Raw genomic sequence first — 21,665 nt, 5'->3', positions numbered from 1 at the left:
ACTGTAGAACTGAAGAATACTTTTCGACTGAAGAAAGAAAGACATGGACATCTTGGATGACATGGGGGTGAGTGAATTATCAGCAAAAAGTTTTTTTAAAAGTGAACTAATCCTTTAAGGTTGAATTTAAATATTGTGATTTTTGTTGGTGAATTAGTGGTGAAATTTAAGTTATTCTGAGTTAGTAAACACATTTGCCCCTGTGATCTTTTTACTTCTTTTTTTTTTCATATTGGCCACGTTTGTGCGTGTGTGTATTCAAATGAATCTTGGAAAGTACCCGGGGAAGGGGGAGGTAACAAAACAAAATAAATATACAGCACTTTCACATCTTTGAATCCTTCTATATAACATACCTCACCAAACACAATGACATGTTCAAATATGTTTTTTAACTACAATCTGCTTACCTGAATAAAGTGTATGACCATTTAGCATATATATTGCCTTTTATCACATGACATGAAAAAATGGATGATATATGTAATAAATCCGCTGAGGGCATCTGGCCAATCTTACATTCCAAAAATGCAGTTAAAAACAAAGGTGCTTTTTTGGCATGTATGGTTCCATGAAGAACCGTTAACATTCACAGAACTTTTCCGTTGCCCAAATTGTTCTTTGGATTATTTAAAGGTACCGCAGACTAACAGGAATCTGTTCTTTAAGAAACTTTCACAGGTTCTTTAGGGAACCACAAATTATTTTATTAAATTGAATTAAACATCTTTCAATGGCTAATGGTTGGTTAATGGTATCTTAATGGTATTCACTAATTTCTTTTTCCTTTTTTCCCCAGGCAGGGCTGGAGCTTAAGTGTGGAATGCATTCCAGTCAGATTATGCAAGTCTATCGCATTACAACAACAACACAGAACTACAAACAAGCAAAGGGAAGAAAAACAACTATATTTTATTTTTCTGAACAGTGGATTACTGTACTTTTCGGATAAAGAGTTCTGTTTATTACGATTATGGACATGGACACTATAGCATGGTAAGACAGTATGCATTTTATTTAACATTTCACTTGACAATAGTGTATTCAACTACTTAGTGTCACAACTAATGCCACGTCTGTGTGCTTTTAACAGGTTAATGATATATCTGTCTTTTTTAAGTTATACAGCTTAGTTCAAATGCAACTAAATGCATGGCATTACTTTTTGACTATAGAAAACAACAATCTTTATGAAGAACTTGCAGAATGTTTTCATAATGCACACATAACTGCATTGCACTTTTTATGCTCAGATTATGTCAAGGTATATCTATTAGGTCCATAAAAGCCTATTTGGGTAAAATAGTAAAATTTCAACAACAAAAAAATCTGAAATGTACCAAAATGTAACTGGCTAATATGCATTAAGTTAATATGCAAAACCTTTTTTTTTTTTTTTTTGCCTTCCATGACTGAAAAGAGCAACATCTTAGTCACACATGAAAATTGAAAACACTCTCTTTGCACATTGATTTATGTTGTATAGGACAACAAAGAATTAACTCTGTTTTGAGCTTACTATGATTTGATCGGTGTGGAAGGAGGTAGTCAAGTACTTTAAATGGGGTCCATAAAAGAGTAGATGGCATATTTTACAGTTCATTTCAGGAGGAACATTGGCTTTTACTGTTGCAAAGCTGCAGTAAAAAGTCAAATATATGACTAACTCTCTTACTTCCCTTACACACATTCAAAACACTGGTCATGCATCGACTACTACGGATGTTGTTGAGGAAGGGGGCTACTATTGAAATTGCATTCTCTCCCTGAGGCATAGAAGAGGGAAAAGAAGTGTGAGAGTGATGATCTAATGCCACTTTCTTTCAGACTTCCTCTCTGACTCATGTGCTTTGAATGTGCATTTAAATGTTTGATTAATTTATTGTGCAGCTGGCATTTGCTCATTTAAAGTACTCAACTGATTTCAGTATTGTGCTTGATATATTTGTTATTTGGTAGGCAGAGTGGTCATTTTAAAATCATGGAAGGAAAGAATCTTTTTATATTATGGCCTTGTAGGCTAAGCTCCGTCTGGTCAGTCATAATATGTAGGCCTATAGTTTTTTTTTAATTATTATTAGTTTTTTTTAACATGTACATGAAAAGCTTGTGTGAGTTATATAATGTCAACATATACAACAGTTAGTTCCAGTCCTCAAATTTGAGCTGCATTACAAGAGTGCTGATATAAAGTCCAACAGCACTGGGACTTTTCACTTTTCACATGATTGGGCTATAGAACCTAGAAAAAGATGGTGCACTGAGTTCTCAGGGTAAAAGGAAGAGTCAACACCCCCCCACACAAGGCAAAGCAATCGGATGTCATGATACTTCTCGGAAGCCACAAATCACACAAGTCCATGCACAGGCCCATTTGTGGTGAAGGGTGAGGTGGAGTCGATGGATGACTCAGCAAAATGGACAGAGGGTATTGCAGAGTCTTTTCCATGCACTTCAGCATGCCAAACATAGAAAAAGACAAACGAATCTCAGCCAGAAGGGTTTCTAACCGTGGAGCTTTCCTAACGCCTTACTTGCTGAGAAAAGAGCTATGAGAAAATAGAAAGTGTGATTGATGTGATTTTTTTTTTCTCTGGCACATGAGTGGCTGAAGTAATTCAATGCTCAAAACAATGCTCTTTCCTGCATGATATTTTGCTATACAAAAGCTGAGGTGACACATGAGGTGATCTGGTATGCGATTGGCTCCAGCAGCAGTAAAGGCATCATTAATTTCTTTTGATTCTTGGTAACCTACAACTGTAACCTCTGAGAAGAGCTTTAACTTCATGTGCCCTGGGAAAACTTCATGAGCCCTTCTCTACAATGCAGTAATGTTTGTCTGTTTCTGTGCTGAGTAAAGGTCTTTGAAATCCCTTACATACATGCTGATAAATACGTGTGGGGTCATGGAAATAGTGCTGTGTTACTAAAAGGTCTAATTTTGGTAACATTTGGTAACAACTTCTGAAACTAGCCTGCTCTCCCATTTAAGTATATATAGCGACTCAAACTTTAATGTAAAATGTTACCTTGTCAAATTGCTAAATGAGCTTGAAAGTTTGCATTTGAGATCAAATTCAGTGTTTAGAAATGGAGAATTGATTGACACAGGGTATTTTTTATTTTTTTTGGTTTTCAGGGTTTTGTATTGGCAGGGTGTTAAATGAGCTTGAGATCACAATGTCAGACAAACCCACCATGTGCATACTTATGAGCTCAGCTGATTGTAAAAGATGACAATGAGTTACAGACTTGACTCACTAACACCTAAAATCACCAGTCATTACAACATAACAGTTCTGCTCTTGTCTTCTAAGCTGTTGAACTACTTTGTAAATATTATCTCTGCTGTATAGAGAAATCAAGCAGCTACTTATCAAATTGTTTTAGAATTTTATTACTAGAAATCCCCCATCAAGATTCTAAACATAGACAGCAGGGGTTTTGAGAGCTTTCAAGACAGAACCCATTATAAAGAGTATAGTGATGCAGTGCATAATGCTTTCACCTAAGATGCAAACCTCATCAAATCTGTAGCAGTGCGAGTTTCACTTCAACAAATGGATAACACATTGATGTTCAATTGCTACAGTACACACTAGTGGGAAGCACCAATGTAAAGTTTATCAGCAGATGATAGAGGGACCATTTTAATTCAACCCCTCCAACTTTAATCAAATTAAGTTAATGTATTTTCACAACAAAGTTTTTTTTATTTATAACACATTGATTGAGTCCAGGTTTTAAGCAGTGTCAATGCTGAGTGAATTTAACTACTGCATTAGATGTGATGTATACTCACTGGCTCAGCATTTCATTTCATTTTGCTTTCACAGCAGCAGTTTAAAAAACACAAACTTACCCAAGTTGTACAGTTTGCTCCCGCACTCCAAAGCCACAGTGCTGGTTAGTCCAACACATCCCACAGATGAGTTTATGCTCACTAAGTGCCATGCAACAAACCAACAGGACCACTACATGAATATATTAATAATACAAATAATATAACTAAAAATTTAAATTAAATACAGAAGTTAAAGATTTTTAAAAAATAAAATAAAAATGCAAATTAACTTCTTTAGACATCTGTGCACATTATAGGCAGACACGTCGTATTTATATATCAATATGGTTCTATAATTTATAACTAAATGGGTTAGTTTACAAGTCATTATTATAATTTTATAAACATAATTAAAAAGAAACACAAAATCCTCCAAGAAGCCATGAAATGGTAAATTAAGTCCACACAAATAGAATATAGCTTAAACAATTAAAATGATTTAAAAAAAGAAGCCTCTTGGAGTAAAAGTAATGAATGGCTGAAGATAAACCGTGCAGGTGAAATAGATATGCCGCTCGAATGGCGGCAGCCATGTTGCGCTTCCATCTTGAAAATACATTAGCCAAAGAGGGACATACTTGGAAATTCAAGCTTCGCCTTTTCGTGCTTTTACACTCAGTGGCACCGTGACGAATGCAAGGGGAAGATTACTCTGTAGGAGCCACTGTAGGAGTTAAAACGCCCTCGGAATGGGAGGGGATAGAAAGTATTCTGTTGGTAGTCATATACAATTTCAACGCTAGATGGGAGAAAAAAAATCTTACACAGTGTAGCTTTAAGTGAAGTAAAGATTATGCATATTTGGCGTGCTGTCCTGGGGGAGGGCTCCAAGCTCAGAATTTTTGCCCAAACCCTGCGGTTGTAGTAGGAGTAGTTAGGAGTAGAAGTGAAGAGAAGTGGTGGTGGAGGGATGCTGTTAAACTGTCATGTTAAATGCTGTTAAAACTGTCATGAGGGATGCTGTTAAACTGACCACTCGGGCGGCCACGGCGGAGACGAACCCCTCGGGCGGCCACGGCGCTGACGGAGACGAACCCCTCGGGCGGACACGGCGCTGGAACAGACACCACCGGCTCAGGAACTGGAACAGACACCACCGGCTCAGGAACTGGAGCAGACACCACCGGCTCAGGAACTGGAGCAGACACCACCGGCTCAGGAACTGGAGCAGACACCACCGGCTCAGGAACTGGAGCAGACACCACCGGCTCAGGAACTGGAGCAGACACCACCGGCTCAGGAACTGGAGCAGACACCACCGGCTCAGGAACTGGAGCAGACACCACCGGCTCAGGAACTGGAGCAGACACCACCGGCTCAGGAACTGGAGCAGACACCACCGGCTCAGGAACTGGAGCAGGCACCACCGGCTCAGGAACTGGAGCAGGCACCACCGGCTCAGGAACTGGAGCAGACACCACCGGCTCAGGAACTGGAGCAGACACCACCGGCTCAGGAACTGGAGCAGGCACCACCGGCTCAGGAACTGGAGCAGGCACCACCGGCTCAGGAACTGGAGCAGGCACCACCGGCTCAGGAACTGGAGCAGGCACCACCGGCTCAGGAACTGGAGCAGGCACCACCGGCTCAGGAACTGGAGCAGGCACCACCGGCTCAGGAACTGGAGCAGGCACCACCGGCTCAGGAACTGGAGCAGGCACCACCGGCTCAGGAACTGACACCACCGGCTCAGGAACTGACACCACCGGCTCAGGAACAGACACCACCGGCTCAGGCTCAGGAACAGACACCACCGGCTCGGCGGCGGCCATCTTGTCCGAAGACACAGGCTCGGCAGACGTGACGTGAACAGTCTCTGTGGCGGCCATCTTGTCCGAAGACACAGGCCCGGCAGACGTGATGTGAACAGGCTCGGCGGCGGCCATCTTGTCCGAAGACACTGGCCCGGCAGACGTCCTGTGCTTCCTCCACGCCTGCAGTACCGCCAGTGCATAAAAAAGGAACACAGCCCTCCTGGCCATGGCAGGACTGATGATGGGGAGTTCTGGGACATCCTCTGGGAAGACAGCAGGCTGTTCGGGGACGACCTCCAGGGAAACAGCGGGCTGTTTGGGCGGTCTGGGCGGCACGTCAGAGATGGCAGTCACCTCCGGGATGGTCTCTGGGTTAGGAACCACCAGACAGGTCGTTAAGGAGGCCTTTCTCCTTCTCCATCTCCGGACCACCGGAACTGGGACCACCGGAACAGGGACCACCGGAACAGGGACCACCGGAACAGTCACGGAGGAAGGATTCCTCCTCCTCCGTCGTCCATTCTGGTGACGTGTAGGTTCAGGATGGGACAGGACCAGCGACGAAGGGTGTTCTGGTCTGTGTATCACTGACCCATGGTCGAAGGAAGGCCGAAGTAGAGACTGAGTCCGGGACTCACCTCTACTACTTCCTCCTCTGCGAGCTCCACGGGTCCCCGAAAACCGGGCCAGACGCTCTCCTCTAAACGACTCTCTCTCTCTCGTTGGATGACGGAGTCATTCTGTCATGATTGCTAGCGGAGAAATGGGTGGATCCAAATGCTGCAACACAGTACTCAGGGCAGTCCAAATCATCATCATCCATGCAAGCGTCTAAGTTATAATAATAATCAGAATCGTAGTCATCCATGCCAGTGTCGAAAACCATTTAATCCGTCAGAATAAGAATAAAACAAAACAAAACAAGCAAGAACAAAAACGAGAACAGACTAGAAACAGACCTTAGTGTAGACGAGTGACATACAATAATGATTCCGTAACATGAACTAACACAAACAGGGTATTTATGCACAGACACTAACAACATAAATGGGAACAGCTGGGTGTAATCACAAGTGATGGGAACAAACAAGGATTATGGGAAATGTGGTTCCAGGATGAATGGAGACAGAAAGGAAGGAAAGGACCTCTAGTGGACACCCAGTGGAAACACAACAGACACTGTGACAAACTGTCGACGAACGGAGGCAACGAAAGCCACAGCAGAACTGCAGCACACAGCAGTGTTTGTGAACGAATCTGCGGTTTTGAACGAATCATTAGAGTCAATGATTCAATGATTATTCATACAGCCACTTGCTTCATTTCTGAATGAATGACTCGATGACTCATCACCTACTGGCAGTTTTAATTTAATATTTAAAAGCATCACTTTGTTTTTACCATCATTGCATATTTCTCTATTGAACATTTATTATTAACATTTATTATTTAAAGCATTATTTATTTTATAAAGGTATTTGTACAAGTAAAAATGCACGATTTAAGGGGGTAAATATTGTCCCTTACTTAAAAAGGTGTGACTTAAGAGTTGGGGTGCGCAGAAGGATGTTAAAAGCCTCATGGGGTACAACTCTAAAAAGTTTGAGAACCACTGGGATTGGGTTAAATAAGCTTCATTCACACTAAGACAGATCTGTTTTAAAATATCAGATGTTTTATCATGTCCTTAAGACATAACTGACTGTGTTTACATACATTTTTCATCTCAAACGTGATTTTGAGGTGCAAGTCCATTTAAACTTGATGTGAGTTTATATACTGCGTGTTTGGGTGTAATTGGCAGCAGATATGACTGTCTCTATTGGGCACACAAGCCATCCCGCAAATGCAAAAAAGGAGAGCTCAGAATCAATTTAGAGTTGCTAAAGGGATAATCACATTGCATTAGAGAACTGATTTTTCTCTCTATAGTCGACACAAGACAGCTTTCACTGATGCCTGTAGGCTCTCATAAATAAGGGAGCGCGGGGCACAACGTAACTCGGGGCTAGTTGTAACACACTTGTTTTAAATACTTCCACAGATGCTAGCATGACGAAACTTGGTGTATTTACTAGTTGCCATATCAACTCTATAGAGAAAAAAATGCGTTTGCGTTGTTTATTTAATATTAGACAAATCTGATATTATTTTAATCTCCAATATGTTATTTAACAGTTGAGATAATTCTTTAAAGGGTTAGTTCACCCAAAAATTAAAATTCTGTCAGTAATTACTCACCCTCATGTTGTTCCAACCGCGTAAGACCTTCGTTCATCTTCGGAACACAAATTAAGATATTTTTGATGAAATCTGAGCCATGTTTCACTCCTCCATAGGCTTCTATGTGACCGAAACTTGCTGGCCAAGTCCAAGTGACTCCAGTGGCTCAATCTTAAGTATATCAAGCGACGAGAATACTTTTTGTGCGCAAAAACAAACAAAAACAACGACTTTATTCCACTATTCATTTCCTTCTCTCTGGGCCTCGTAGTGTTTTTGCGCAGCGCGTCTGTGTTGCACGTCACCACGTAGGCTCACTATTGGCCGACGCCGGTCATGTGTGTGTTGCGTGATGACGTGCAACACAGACGCGCAGCGCAAAAACACTACGAGGCCCAGAGAGAAGGAAATGAAAAGTGGAATAAAGTCGTTATTTTTGTTTGTTTTTGCGCACAAAAAGTATTCTCGTCGCATGATAAACTTAATGTAGTGCCACTGTAGTTACTTGGACTATTTTAACGATGTTTTAATAACTATTCTGGGCCGGTGAGTTTCGGTCACACTGGAAGCCTATGGAGGAGTCAAAATTCTGTCAGATTTCATCAAAAATATCTTAATTTGTGTTCCGAAGATGAACGAAAGACTTACATGGTTGGAACAACATGAGGGTGAGTAATTACTGACAGAATTTTCATTTTTGGGTGAACTAACCCTTTAATGCTTCGCTAACTAGCAGAAGACACTAGCCAGGTTTAAATCCCAGTTGTGCAGGTGGGGCATGTTGTCACACTGCGTTACTGCGTTATGGTACCATGTCTGTACCATAAGCAGAATAATTGCAAAACAAATAAATAATTAGTCATTTCTGAACATTGACTCTCAGTCTTTATTCACCTTTTCTCGTGTTTTCTCAATAGAATTAATAAAAGTATAGAATATAATAGCATATTTCTAATAGGGGCACATTGGATTTTTTTTTTTTTTTTTTTTTGTCAAATAAAATAAAATAGTCAAAGTTCAGAAATTACCAATTATTTATTTGTTTTGCAATTATTCTGCTTATGGTACAGACATGGTACAGAAGTTTATACCAGTAGTCCCATATTCATAATTGTGACCACACAGTCTGTTTACAATGTCTAACAGTGTGTGTGTGTGTGTGTGTGTGTGTGTGTGTGTGTGTGTGTGTGTGTGTGTGTGTGTGTGTAGAGAGAGAGAAAGAGAGAGAGCATATTATTAGAATTACACTATTCTCATAATATAATATTAAGATATATAGGCCTATAAATATAACTATGCACGAGGAAAATACAAGCATCGGATTGGGACTCAGACTCTCTAAAGTAATCATATATAGGCTACAACATATTTAATTTCACCATGTGTTGAATTTTGGTGCCGAATGTGTTGAAATATTATGGCAACCTGATGTAGCCACCTTTTCCCTGGGTCCCGTGACGCTTTGCATAAATTATGGGAGTGACTTCCACTTTAAACTGTAAACGATCAGTGACTACCAAAAAACTTTTATTCACTGTAATAATCATTTGCAAAAACTAGGTACAATGAGGTGACATTATTCATTTTACATTTATTATTATCTTGCTTTAGAATTCTGATTTTTTTTAAATTCAGTAAACACTGCTGATATGGGATTAGAAGCGGAAAAACAGGAGACATTGAAAACACCAGGAAAGAGAGATGCGTGAAGATTTGGGGAAAAAAGCGGGAGAGCAGAACACACACACACCCACACTACAGAAAATAATCAGAAGTAAAAGAACACAGAAGACTGAAAAGAGTTTGTCACATTTATTTTACTGAGACATAAAAATATCATAACAGAAAATGTACAACTTGTTATTTTAAATTATTTGTTTCAGTCAAACCGGAAGTGCCACCCTTATTTTAAAACACAGTATAGGCTCATTTGGAAAAAGGTGGAACAATTTTTTTTTTTTTTTTTATGAATTAAGAATGATAAATTCCTGTTCACTCTGTACACCCATACTGTACGTTCACACCGCCGCCGGCGAGAGCGGCAAAATTCGCTCTCGCCGCCCTGTCACCGACGCCGTAGAAAGATTCGGGGACGCTCTGACGCTCTGACGTAGATTAGAATGCGTGATTTTATAAAAAACTTTATTTAAAGGGGCCGCAAAAACCGTTGCTGCAATTGGTCAAAATCATTATTATTTTGAGCAAATGAATTGCATTCCTGCTTAAAAAACAAGCGTTTTTAGTTCAAAGAAGTTCTAGCGCGAAAATGTTGCCTATAAATAGTGTTGCGCAGCTTTTTCTAATCAAACTGACAACACCATGGATGACAAGTCGTACAATAACGGGAAACCCGCAACAGAAATTATACATTTTTCCTCCATTTTGCTTAGGAACTAATGTGGTGGGAACCAAAGTTTACAGAATTGTGTTCTCTCGTATTCCCTCAGGCGGAGGACTTCTACATTCCGACTGGTTGCCGCCGTTGCCGCCGAACCGCGTCATAGCTTATTACCATAAAGTTGACTTGATTTCAACTCTTCTCGCCGCTCTCGCCGTCCAAGACGCGCCGCGCCGCCCTCGCCGGAGCTCGCCGCCGGCTCTCATTGAAAATGAATGGCTTCCGGCCACTTTGACGCTCTCGCCGCCGGCGGTGTGAACGCACAGATAGAGTGACCATTCAATTCAGAATTAAGTATTTATACCTAAACTATATTAGCTTTTCTCTGCACAAAGAGATGGAGCTTCTGACATATCAAATTTAGTTTTTAAAAAATGTTTCACAGAATATTTAATGCAGAGGCAATATAAATGTGTTTCCACAGGAATTACAATCACGGAAAAAAATTAATGACTGTAGCGCATGACGTGCCCAACATCTCCTTTTGTGTTCTATGGAAAAAAGTCATACTGGTTTGGATCAATAGAGTAAGTAAATCATGACAGAACCATGCGTTTTGGCCTATATTAGGACTTCCACAACTATCTTAGGGAGAGAAAGGAAACACATGACAGCACCGGGATTTTTGTAACAATATTTCACATGAGTTCTGACGCAACACCACAGGGAGATTTCTAGTCAGCTCTGGGGAGGTTTGTTATCTGTTTGCAAATTCAACTGCTATAAGGGAGAAAAATAAATTAAGATAAGATGACCCTAATATGCACCTGCATTCAAAATGCATTGCAAAAAGTATGTAAAAATACAACAACAAGGCTCAAAACTTATTGTTGGGACTTGAATAGAATCAGTAATTATAAATCCCCATAATTCAATATAAACTTTACTATATGTAAAAAAAAAAAATAAGTTTGCTTGGTCGATAGCATGCTTATACAGTAAGCAGAGAACTCAGGGGATTTTCCTCTGATGCATGTGACCCATTTCTCTGAAAGAAATTAACAGCAGAGGTTAGTAATAATTGTCAACCCTAAGCTGATAGTTTAAATCATTCATCGCTGTACATAAAAGCTGCAGGATATGTGGTGGACCACGGAACACATGCAGAACATGTTTAACGTTCTGAAATAACCACAGCTTTAGTTCATAATTCAGTTCATAATTCTAATTGCAAATAATTAGACTGTAATTCTTCAATTTGACAAAACAGACCAAATAAGAGCACCCATTCAATGAATTCGTTGAAATGAGATTGTGGCATCTATGAGCAAGAGAAAAATTAAAGGTGGGGGTACAATTTACTTATCCCATCATATTATATTCACTCTTATCAAAACCCCCTGTTTTGCTCTCACACTGGTTTTAGGCGGTCTATGAAAGTATGCCTTTGGCACACAAAAACATCTTTCCAAATCAGCATGTTAGTAGTACTACTTCTCAATTCTCAGAAATCACATGCCAGTTTTAACATTGACACCTCAAACTATTACTGCAGCCAGTCAAGTCAAGAAAAAATAATCACACCACTTTGTTTTTCAACCACCGGAAAAGACTTTCTAAAGTTCTCAGAGTACAACAATAACAAAGCATCATACCACAACAGTCAAATGCAAAAACTTGTTAGTTGTGTGATTTGCAAAAAGTGAAGAAAATATGACATTATATACATTATAGCACATTGAACAGTACATAAACTATGGACAAGAATTACATAAAGTTAATGTGTGTGCAGTCCAGGTGTTAATGTTGTGGGGACAAAATATCCCCATAATAATATTTATACCCATGAATTTTGGATCTTGTGGGGACATTTTTTTGGTCCCCATGAGAAAAACAGCTTATCATACTAAACTGTGTTTTTTATGTAAAAATGTACAAGGGTACAATGTTTAAAGGGTACATAACATGCACAGTTTCACCTAATCTCATGTTAATCTTGAGTACCTATAGAGTAGTAGTGAATCTTTAATATCTCCAAAAGTGTTTAATTTTATTATATTTATAAAAGTAAAATACAGCTTTCCGATTCTCTCCGGAAAAAGCCGAGGTCCTGGAGGCGGAGCTATAGAGTCAAGCGGTGCTTGATTTCCAGCAAAAGACAGAAATCTGATCCAGTTGTACTTACATGAATGGGGTCTTTTATCACTGGGACCGCTCCACGTTTTAATAGCAAACGATTTGCAAATCCAGCGTCGACCTGGGCCTTGTTAATAAAACATTCGTCACTGAAATGACCAGAAAACACAACCGCACTTGGTACACTCCGTTGCTGCCCCGGAAAAACAAACTGCATCCACTGTTCCTGTAACACTGGGTTCTTTGGAAAGCTGAACACGGTAAGCTTTCCCTCACATCCAAAAACACACTTTTTGGAGACATTCTTGAACAAATCCTATGCAGCACTGGCTGCCGATGATTTCCTGTTGAAGCGCGTTGATGTGCGCGGTCTCGCTCTCCTCTGGTCGACGTGTGCGCGGGCGCGCTTTTCCGAGAGAAATGCTCATATAAGGAGTTGCACTCTCATCTACGTCATTAGATCCACGATCGAAAAAAAACAGCCGAAACTTGTACCAACCCGGAAGTAAGATTTTCGTCACAGAAATTCTCCGTTATTCGTCCAAAATATATATTTTTTAACTTTACCCATGTTTAGCATGAGAATCCATCTCTTTAACACTGTAAACAACTCTGAATACATGAAACACCATTGTACCCCCCCTTTAAGGGTAGGGAATATAATATAGTTTGCACATTATAAAAATCATTATGTCGATGGAAAGACCTCATAAACATGGAAACACAAAGTGTGTGTGTGTGTGTGCTGTATCCGTCTACAGTTTACGTTTTACACCACTGGAGTGAGGACAAAGTGAGTATGTGAGGATAAAGTGAGGATCTTTTGGCCAGTGGGGTTAAGACTTGTTTTTAAGGTTAGGGTAAGGGTTAGGATATTAGGGATTGCATTATATTGTTAATGTCCTCACAGAAATAGTCATACAAACGTGTGTCTGTGGTTCAGGTATACCCTTTTATGGGCTCAAAATGTCCCCACAAGATGGCAATATCTGAAATCCGTGTCCTTGTGGGGAATTTGTTTTGGTCCCCATTAGGAAAACAGCTTAAAAATCATACTTAGTGATGTTTTTTGAAAAGGTAAAAATGCAGAAAGTTTTCTGTGAAGGGTAGGTTTTGGGGTAAGGGACGGAATCTACAGTTTGTACAGTTTAAAAATAATGATGTCAATGAAAAGTCAGCATAAAACATGAAAACCTTGTATGTTTGTGTGTGTGTGTGCATGTGCATGAGTGTGTGTGCGTGTGTTTACGTGGGTGTGTGACATCTCTACTGCAGCAGATAAGTCAAGTCACTTATCCAAATCCATTAGCCTTAATCCCTCTAGAGTACTACAGTCTTCTCGATTTAACAGTATTAAAGGATTGATGATACACATTAACCTCTCAAAGGAGACTAAGGACTGCTGCCTTAAAGGGATCATGACAGATTTGTAAATGATCTTTGTATGTTCCTTGAGGTTCACTTTTAATGTACATTTTTTCATATTACAGTTTTTTTAACTGCTTACACACATTTTCAAAACTTTGCCTCTTTTTTTTTCAAAACTTTACATACAAATCCAGGAATTGCACACTCAAAATGCTAACTGCCTCACATCTCTTGCAAAATAAACCACTGCATTCAAAATATCACAAACACATCTCAAAAGCAAATATTTGTCTTGCATTGCAAACACCTTTGCCATAATATTATATTTTGGATATATCATATACACACAGTTATTCAAAACCTAAAGCTCTTCTTTCATGAGCTTCTATGTACATTTCTGAACAAGACTGAGAGGAATTGGCACAAAGATGATGACTAATTCACTCGACCTTTGGCCTATTTATAGGCCTATTCTAAAGCCATGATTGGTTGGTGTTTGAGTAAGTAAAGCAATTAATGTTTGCACATGTGAGGAGTTAGTGCGAGGTACACATGCAAACAAAGACAGAGCAATGTGTTCAAGCACAACACAAACAAAGAAACATTAAACAAAGACAAGACTGACAGAACTTTCATAGGAGAACCCTGACACTACAGATGTGTTCTTATATATAGAGCATCATGTAAGAATGCCTGAAATTGATTGTGGTCTTATTTAAACTGGCTTCTTATTATTTACACTTTTGTTGTCCAAGTTGCCATTATTTCCAGCATACAGAAGCTTACATAGCCAGCCAGTTGAACATCCCCCCTCAGATATGTTGTTTATCACTGGCCCAACAGTTTTTTTCTTTCTCAGTGCACATGTCCAAGTAACCAAGAATTTGCCCTGTCAGATATTTCCTCATTTATTTCACTTTTCACTGTAACGGTGATAAGCAACATTTGGAGAGGTGATTCCCCTGCTGCTTCTTTTAATTCATCCTCTTTCTTATAAATGGGTGTGACTGGGTCTGGCAATGGTGTTTACTATTCCATTTTGTTTACATGTGTGTGATTCTGTTACCAAGGTTACAGTAAAGCTTTGACCCTGCATGCTGGGAGATTTTAACCACAATTCTTTTTTACTCATGTGCAGAAGTTATCTGATCATGACAACTATAACATGGTAGGGTTGAATAACTTAGCTACATTTTGTAGAAATGTAGTAAAATGAACAGAGATTGTCCTGCTGAACAGTTTGTATAGGCTTTTATATATCAGAATATAAAGAGGGAAATCCTTTAAAATGTTGTTTGTCTTCAGAATATAACAATACTTTCTGACCATTATTATTATAATTTTTATGCTATATATTTTGCCTTATTTAGATTAACACTTTCTCTTGTTTTGTTACAGTTTTTCTGAATTGCTAAAACACATTTCTCGAAACCCTCCCCCTCTTTCTCAAAACCTTAAATACAAAACCATATCTTCAAACTATTCAGAGAACATCTGACTCTTCTGGCAAAAATGATCGGGTTGGCTCTAAGTCAAATAATCCTTTCAGATCATACACACAGCGGGCTAATATTAAACACTACAGATCATAAATTAGACACTACATTAAAAAAATGGAGAACACAGAATCCAAAGCATGCAGTTACAGAAAAAAAGTATATTGTAATGGTAAATAATTGCAAATGGTAAAATTAATTTTGCCATAATGTATATATCGCAACTTGCAGTAATAAGGTGAATAAACTGTATACTGTATGCACTGCCATATATTATAATGAATATAGTAGGCCTGTCTGTATGTTCAGCACTTGCATACTGTAAAAATACAGTAACCCAACAGCAAAAGTCAAAAAGGTCAAAAAAAATAAAAACTCTAAATGAAAAGCATGTTCAGAAAGGTTGTGCTACAGCAAAATCAAGGTCAGTGAGAGATTCATTCTGACTCAGCATCAACATGTTGTGGCATGAGGACTTATAAGCCTTATGCCAAAATTATTATTACAACTAAATTGTCGGTCATTAAATAAGAAAACCAAATAATTGTCTAGATGATTTGCTTCGTGTAACCAAACATCAGACATTAGGCCGAAGTATTTTTATTTATTTTTTGCACACAGTGCCGCGACCAATCAATCATTCATTTACGACTGTCTGCCTGCACATTCACTGTCCTCGCGGCTGCTGCAACTTGCGCTCGCTTATCAATGCATATAAATTCGCGCCAAGGCCTACTGTATCTTTTACGACACTGATAGTTTGATATAGGCCTGAGCTGAGCAGTTAAACTGCGCACTGTTCTTCAGAAAATACCAACAGTGATATTGAGATCCAAAGGCCTCACAACTTATTACAAAAGGTGCCTGCAAATGAAATGATTGATATCGATTTGTTTACTTTTCTTCCTCAAGACACGCTGAAAAAAAGGATTCGTTGAATTTGATAAAAATGGTAAGTGGTTGCACACAATTGATTTTTAGCTATTTAAACAAATACATTAAGTTGAACTAAAACTTAATGCATTTGTTTAAATGTAGATAAAATCAAGTGTGCAACCACTTACCATAAAAAAGTATTAAATTCAACGAATATTTTTTTTTTTCCTAGAGAAGTCTATAAAAAGATTCGATTCGAATGAATTAATTCTGATTTTGCAATAATTGCTTTTGAATTCAATTTAAAAGTGTAATTAATTATTTAATCACATAATTTATTTAGGCTAATTGATTGAATTAAATCAACTAACTTTTAAAATGGGTCATGATTTTGACATTGGTGCGTTGGCACCAATGTTCATTACAGACATGTTAATTCGGACAACATTAAGTTAGAATGCTGAGTGCTGACTTCATCATACTTAAACCAGTGCACGGATCTTTTAAACACCTACCTCATGTTCTTACTCCATCCATAAATACACGTCCAAGAGTATTCTTAATTCGTATAGCCTACTTTAACTTTTCAGTGAGGCTATTTTTAATGTGACCCATTTCAGATTAAAATAACAATTAGGGACAATTCAGTTCACAGAATAGGCCAAGGTTTATATTTTTATTTAATTGATGGATTTGAATGATATAGGCTAGTTTACATGAGCACACACACACACACAAACACAAACATGTGACCTCTGTAGATGTTGCACAGTATTTAACACGATTTACGACCATATGCCTCACGTATAAGAAAGTAACAAAGTATTAATTTCCCATAGCTAAAGTGTTCAGCAATTAATATAAAAATAAATAAATATTTACTATAAAAAAACTATAGCCTGGCTGCGTCCAATATAACCTATACACGGCAAGAAATCCCGAAGCAGAACGCAGGCTCACACACACTCCGTTTGCAGTGCGTATTTTTATTTTGTCATTTCATCTGAATATCAACAGTTTAAGATGTCAGCGAAACAGTTTTGATGTTAATTGATCAAATTTTTTTTTTTTTTTTTGTCTCTGGACAATATAATGACATTCATTTGAATATATATATATATTTTTTGCAATGAGGGATTTGTGGATGTTTTTGGATTCCTGGCGTAAAAGTTACAACATTTTGTTACTTTTTATTATTTTTAAATTGAATTATTGTTATAATTAATGGGGTTATTATTCAGTAGTTTCATGAATTAGATGAAGCCTACATTTCAGACATCTTCGCAGCTAAGAGAAATCATTCAATTTGATTTCATGGTGTTTCTATTATCCTCAATGAAAATATGGGAAATTAGAAAAGTAAATATTCATATGCCTGCACATAATAATTAAAAGTCATAATAATTTTACCTTTCAAAATTGTACCTTTCTTACTAAATTGTCAAAAAAACATTTTAAATAGAATAGCTCTAATAGATTTAGTATTAAACATTAATGACACTATTACAATATATAAATATTAATAAGAATAGCACATTGGCTGATGCATGCTAAACTTGCAGGGCCTAAATATGTTACAGTCTAAAAGTAAATCCACATTGTTCTTAAGGGGCATCTTCCCACACGTTACCCTACAAAGAGCATCCCAATGCTGAAAAAAAAACTTTTGGATTTGAAATAAAAATAATGAATTATTGTTGTGTTTCTGGTTTACATCCGCAGATCAGTTGCCCACTGTAAACGCGTCACGTGAAAGCACAATGAGCCAGTGCTTCTGCACTGCAAACGGAGTAGCCATGTGTGTGAACCCAGCAGCTGAACCTGCCGTTGTTCTGACTGAGCAACTTCTGGAATGGAGAAGAGATACCAGTCTTTTCCAGGCTCAACAAAGTGGAAGCACACAGCTAAAAGAGGTGCGTTGGGTTTGACTGGGAAAGCTGCAGTGAGGAAAGCCCGGCTAGTCATGAATCATACAGTTTGCTGATGTCATCATAAGAGTATGTCATGCATTCCTCTGGTCTGCTGCAACACACACAATGGTGATAACATCAGATAATTATTCTGTCCAGTCATCCAATCCATTTGAAAGCAGCTCTTACATTCATGGAGAGACATTTTGTATTTATTTGTAACATCACAACCAGGAAGACAACACAAAATCATGAACTATATAGCCTTGTTGATTTGTTTAAAAAACATATGACCTTATAACACAATATATTTAAGTGAATACACAATACTGTTAAATGTTATGACATAGTAGTTAAAACCGCTTAATATATAGCAGGTCCAGTTTATCTCATGGAGAAAAAAAAATAAGATGCATACCACTTGCAAACAAATAATGCCATTTGGATATAATTACAAATATGGATGACCTTTGTGACTTGGACTTTCAAAATTCAGAATCTGCTATCTCAGATCCACCTTCACCTGGAGTGTAGTCAGACCTAGGAAAAAAAATTGTAAAAACAGTTCCAAATATTATAGAAAAACAAATATATAAAAAGACAATTATTATTATTATAAAAAAAAATGGTAATATGCTTTTTATTGCTTAATGTGTACCGGAGGCACACATTAATGTGTACATATTCTTATCTTCATAGGGTAATATCATTAGTATGTACATGTACATCCCACGACCAACAACAGCAATACTGAACACAAACATTTATAACAGGCACATACCTTCTTACAATTTTTTCCCGAAAAAACCAAATGGTAACAGACAGGATGGTAGCAGACACAACCACACTCCCCACAATTACAGCAATTAGCCAGTTGAGAGAAATTGCTGAAACAAACATGACAAGAGAGAGGTGTGCATAGCACATGATAAAGACAAACTCAGTTAATGGTGGAGTTTTCATAACAAATTTAAGATGTTTACTTTGGTTACCATCTTTGTCTCCTGTAAATGTGTAATTTTCTGGCAGGAAGTCATGTGTTGCTCGATGTTTCACTTTAAACAAACACACACAAATGCACACCTTTTTTATGCTGTTACATTATCATTGCATGATGCATCTTCTCAAATAATGAATTTAAGTGGTAACAAAGACTCTCATTCTGCCTAACGTCTCCTTTCATGTTGGTTACATAAATAACACAGTTTTGGGTGAACTAATCCTCTAATAAACAGGCCTAAGATGTTTAATAGACAAGAGCATTTATGGTGTGATGCTTTGTGGTGCTTACCTGTATAATTGATAGTACAGTGCAACTGTAACAGAACGAGAATAATATCATTAGGACCTCACTTGCCCGCAATCAAATTGATATTGGAGTCTATGCACTGCATTTATTTATTCAGCACTTACGATCTTATCATGTGTAAATACACAGACAGTTGTACATTTGTTGCTATTACCTGAATGTTGTCACATTGGATTTGCCATTGAAGGCTTGCACAAGTCCGCAGTGTGAGGTTCTGAGGAGTCACAGCCACAAAAGGTCCTAACTTCTTCCCATTGATAGTTGAGTCAGCAATAAATGTTCCATTCTATGCACAAAAGAAAAACGGAATGATTACCAAAAATAAAAAACTTAAATAGCCTATATTTGTAATATATTAATTTGTCTTTTAAACAAAACAAAACAAAAAGACGTGCTTACCGTATCATACCATCCATGTTCGCAATGGCGATCTCTCAGGTAAACTGTCATGTTCTGAGGCACCTGGTATGTAAATCCCTTGGAGGTAACCATGTTCTCACATTGAAGTATTTTCTGCGTTGTGGGACATTCTGAAAAACGCAAAACACAATGCCATAGGTTACAAACTGTAAAAGGTGTGTATATGCTCATTTTTAAATTCACTTAGGCCTACTATATAAAGTTTAAATCAGACTCGTTCTATAATTCTGTGTAAAGTAAACGCAATCCAGGCATCTCCAACTAAGTTGCATTTATAAAGCATTACATTCAAAACCCCAATAAACGATGACATGCATTTCGTGAATACACATTCACTGCGAAACCATGCAGGTTATAAAATATAAAGTTATATTACAGGTAATATGATATAAAATATCATAAATATGGCGATTTATATTTGTCAAAGCTGACTGAACAGTGATGAGAATATTAATTCGGAATAAATTATATTTACAACACACACACACAAATCTATTTTTTTTTTCCTGGACAAACAAATGTTTTTACTCGGACTGACCGACCGAGGGACAATCAAATGAAAAGGCCTGAGCTTTGGTATATATTTTTGTTTTTTTTCTATATTTTACATTTATTTACCTATAAACTTGTCTTTAGGAAGCAGTCTTTTTTCTTCTGCCATTCATGCTCAGCTCCGTGCAATTGTAAGCTTTTCTTGGTTCAGCTGCACACTGAAAAGGTTTTTTGGCAGTTTGCTAAAATTAAAGAGCCATAAGAGCCATCGTTTAAGCTGTTGACTTTTCTACCTTGAGAAAGAACGTTAAACGAACAACTTAAAAGGGCATGACAAATCATGACATAAGACTGACATCACTCACACAACGTCTGATGTTTGTATACATATATACGTACCATCGCGTCACATCTGCAAATATCAAATATGCAAAAGTCTCAAATAGCCTACAACAATTTCATTGCTGCTGTGTGTGTTGTCAAAACGTTATTATAAACCGCAAGCTAGATGCGCGAGCCTCTTTTGCGCGAACAAGAAAGTCATATAAATAAATAAAATAATTAAACTATATCGATACTGGAAATACTTAAAGAGTTTACGCTAAAAATAAAATAAAAAAGAACAAAAAGGTTATTATCACTGATGTTGGTATGACACTAGCTGTAAGTTGCAAGCTTATATTGCAATGTCTTACCGTTCCGTTTGTTGAAAGCCAGATACCCCGCACATAGCATCAGTACAAAAATCACGTCTCTCATAATTGTTGCCATAGACTGACTGCAACTTCAAACGGACTACTTCGAATGTGATAATTAGGCTACTGTGCTAGACAGGGAAGGGAGCTGTTGTATGAATGAAGATTGGGCACAAACACGCATATTTCCTCCTTCCTGTTTCTAACACGTTACAAACTCTCTCTCTCTCTCTCTCTCTCTCTCTCTCTCTCTCTCTCTCTCTCTCTGTGTGTGTGTGTGTGTGTGTGTGTGTGTGTGTGCTTGTATACCAATATTTTTCATTATCTTGTGCAATTAAAATGTATATTCTTTAAGAAGTTTAATGAGCTCAGCAGTCATCATAAATGGTCACCTAGGTGATCCCAAAAAAAGAAAGTTTTTAATTTCAAATTATTTCATTTGTTTATAGCGCCTTCTAACGGAATCTGGGTAACACTTTATTAGTGTTCTTGTTTACATGTACTTACCACAGGAACAACTAACCCTCAACCTAACTCTAATCCTATATTAAGTTCATGTTGTTAATTAATATTTAAAAAAAAAAAAATTCTGAATGACTGCAAAACTTTATATCATTAAAGCTTTTGTGTGCCTTGAGTACAAAAACAGTTTACACTATTTTATATTTAGTTTTGTGTTCCTTGAGTACAAAAATAGTTGAAACTATTTTAATATTTAGTTTTAGCGCCAGAATATTGCGCTACATTGCGCCACATGGTGGTTAGGTACAGCCAGCATATGCAAACAGTGTTGTATTGTTT

The 21,665-nt window shown here is 37.9% G+C and overlaps 1 protein-coding gene and 1 long non-coding RNA gene across 2 annotated transcripts in view; one reads left to right on the top strand and one right to left on the bottom strand.

Annotated features, from left to right (window-relative positions):
- Positions 1-799: 799 nt before the first annotated feature.
- LOC308704580 overlaps positions 800-21,665 on the top strand; it is a 97,407-nt gene continuing 76,541 nt past the window's right edge. Inside the window, exons 1-2 of the long non-coding RNA XR_014031817.1 lie at positions 800-996; positions 17,761-17,951. This is a non-coding gene — a long non-coding RNA (uncharacterized lncRNA). The remainder of the gene's footprint in view (positions 997-17,760; positions 17,952-21,665) is intronic.
- LOC308704578 (uncharacterized protein) lies at positions 18,141-21,106 on the bottom strand. Its single transcript, XM_081389000.1, has 7 exons — positions 20,865-21,106; positions 19,657-19,787; positions 19,412-19,543; positions 19,240-19,264; positions 18,941-19,003; positions 18,730-18,835; positions 18,141-18,488 (listed from the first exon to the last, which is right to left on the bottom strand). The coding sequence occupies exons 1-7, from the start codon at positions 20,938-20,940 to the stop codon at positions 18,434-18,436; spliced, it is 588 nt and encodes a 195-aa protein (XP_081245126.1). The 5' UTR covers positions 20,941-21,106; the 3' UTR covers positions 18,141-18,433.

This window comes from Scardinius erythrophthalmus, assembly GCF_964197995.2.
Source record: "Scardinius erythrophthalmus genome assembly, chromosome: 16".
Classification (NCBI taxonomy): domain Eukaryota; kingdom Metazoa; phylum Chordata; class Actinopteri; order Cypriniformes; family Leuciscidae; genus Scardinius; species Scardinius erythrophthalmus.
The sequence above is the reverse complement of the archived record's forward strand: the minus strand, read 5'-3'. Positions and strand labels throughout refer to the sequence as shown.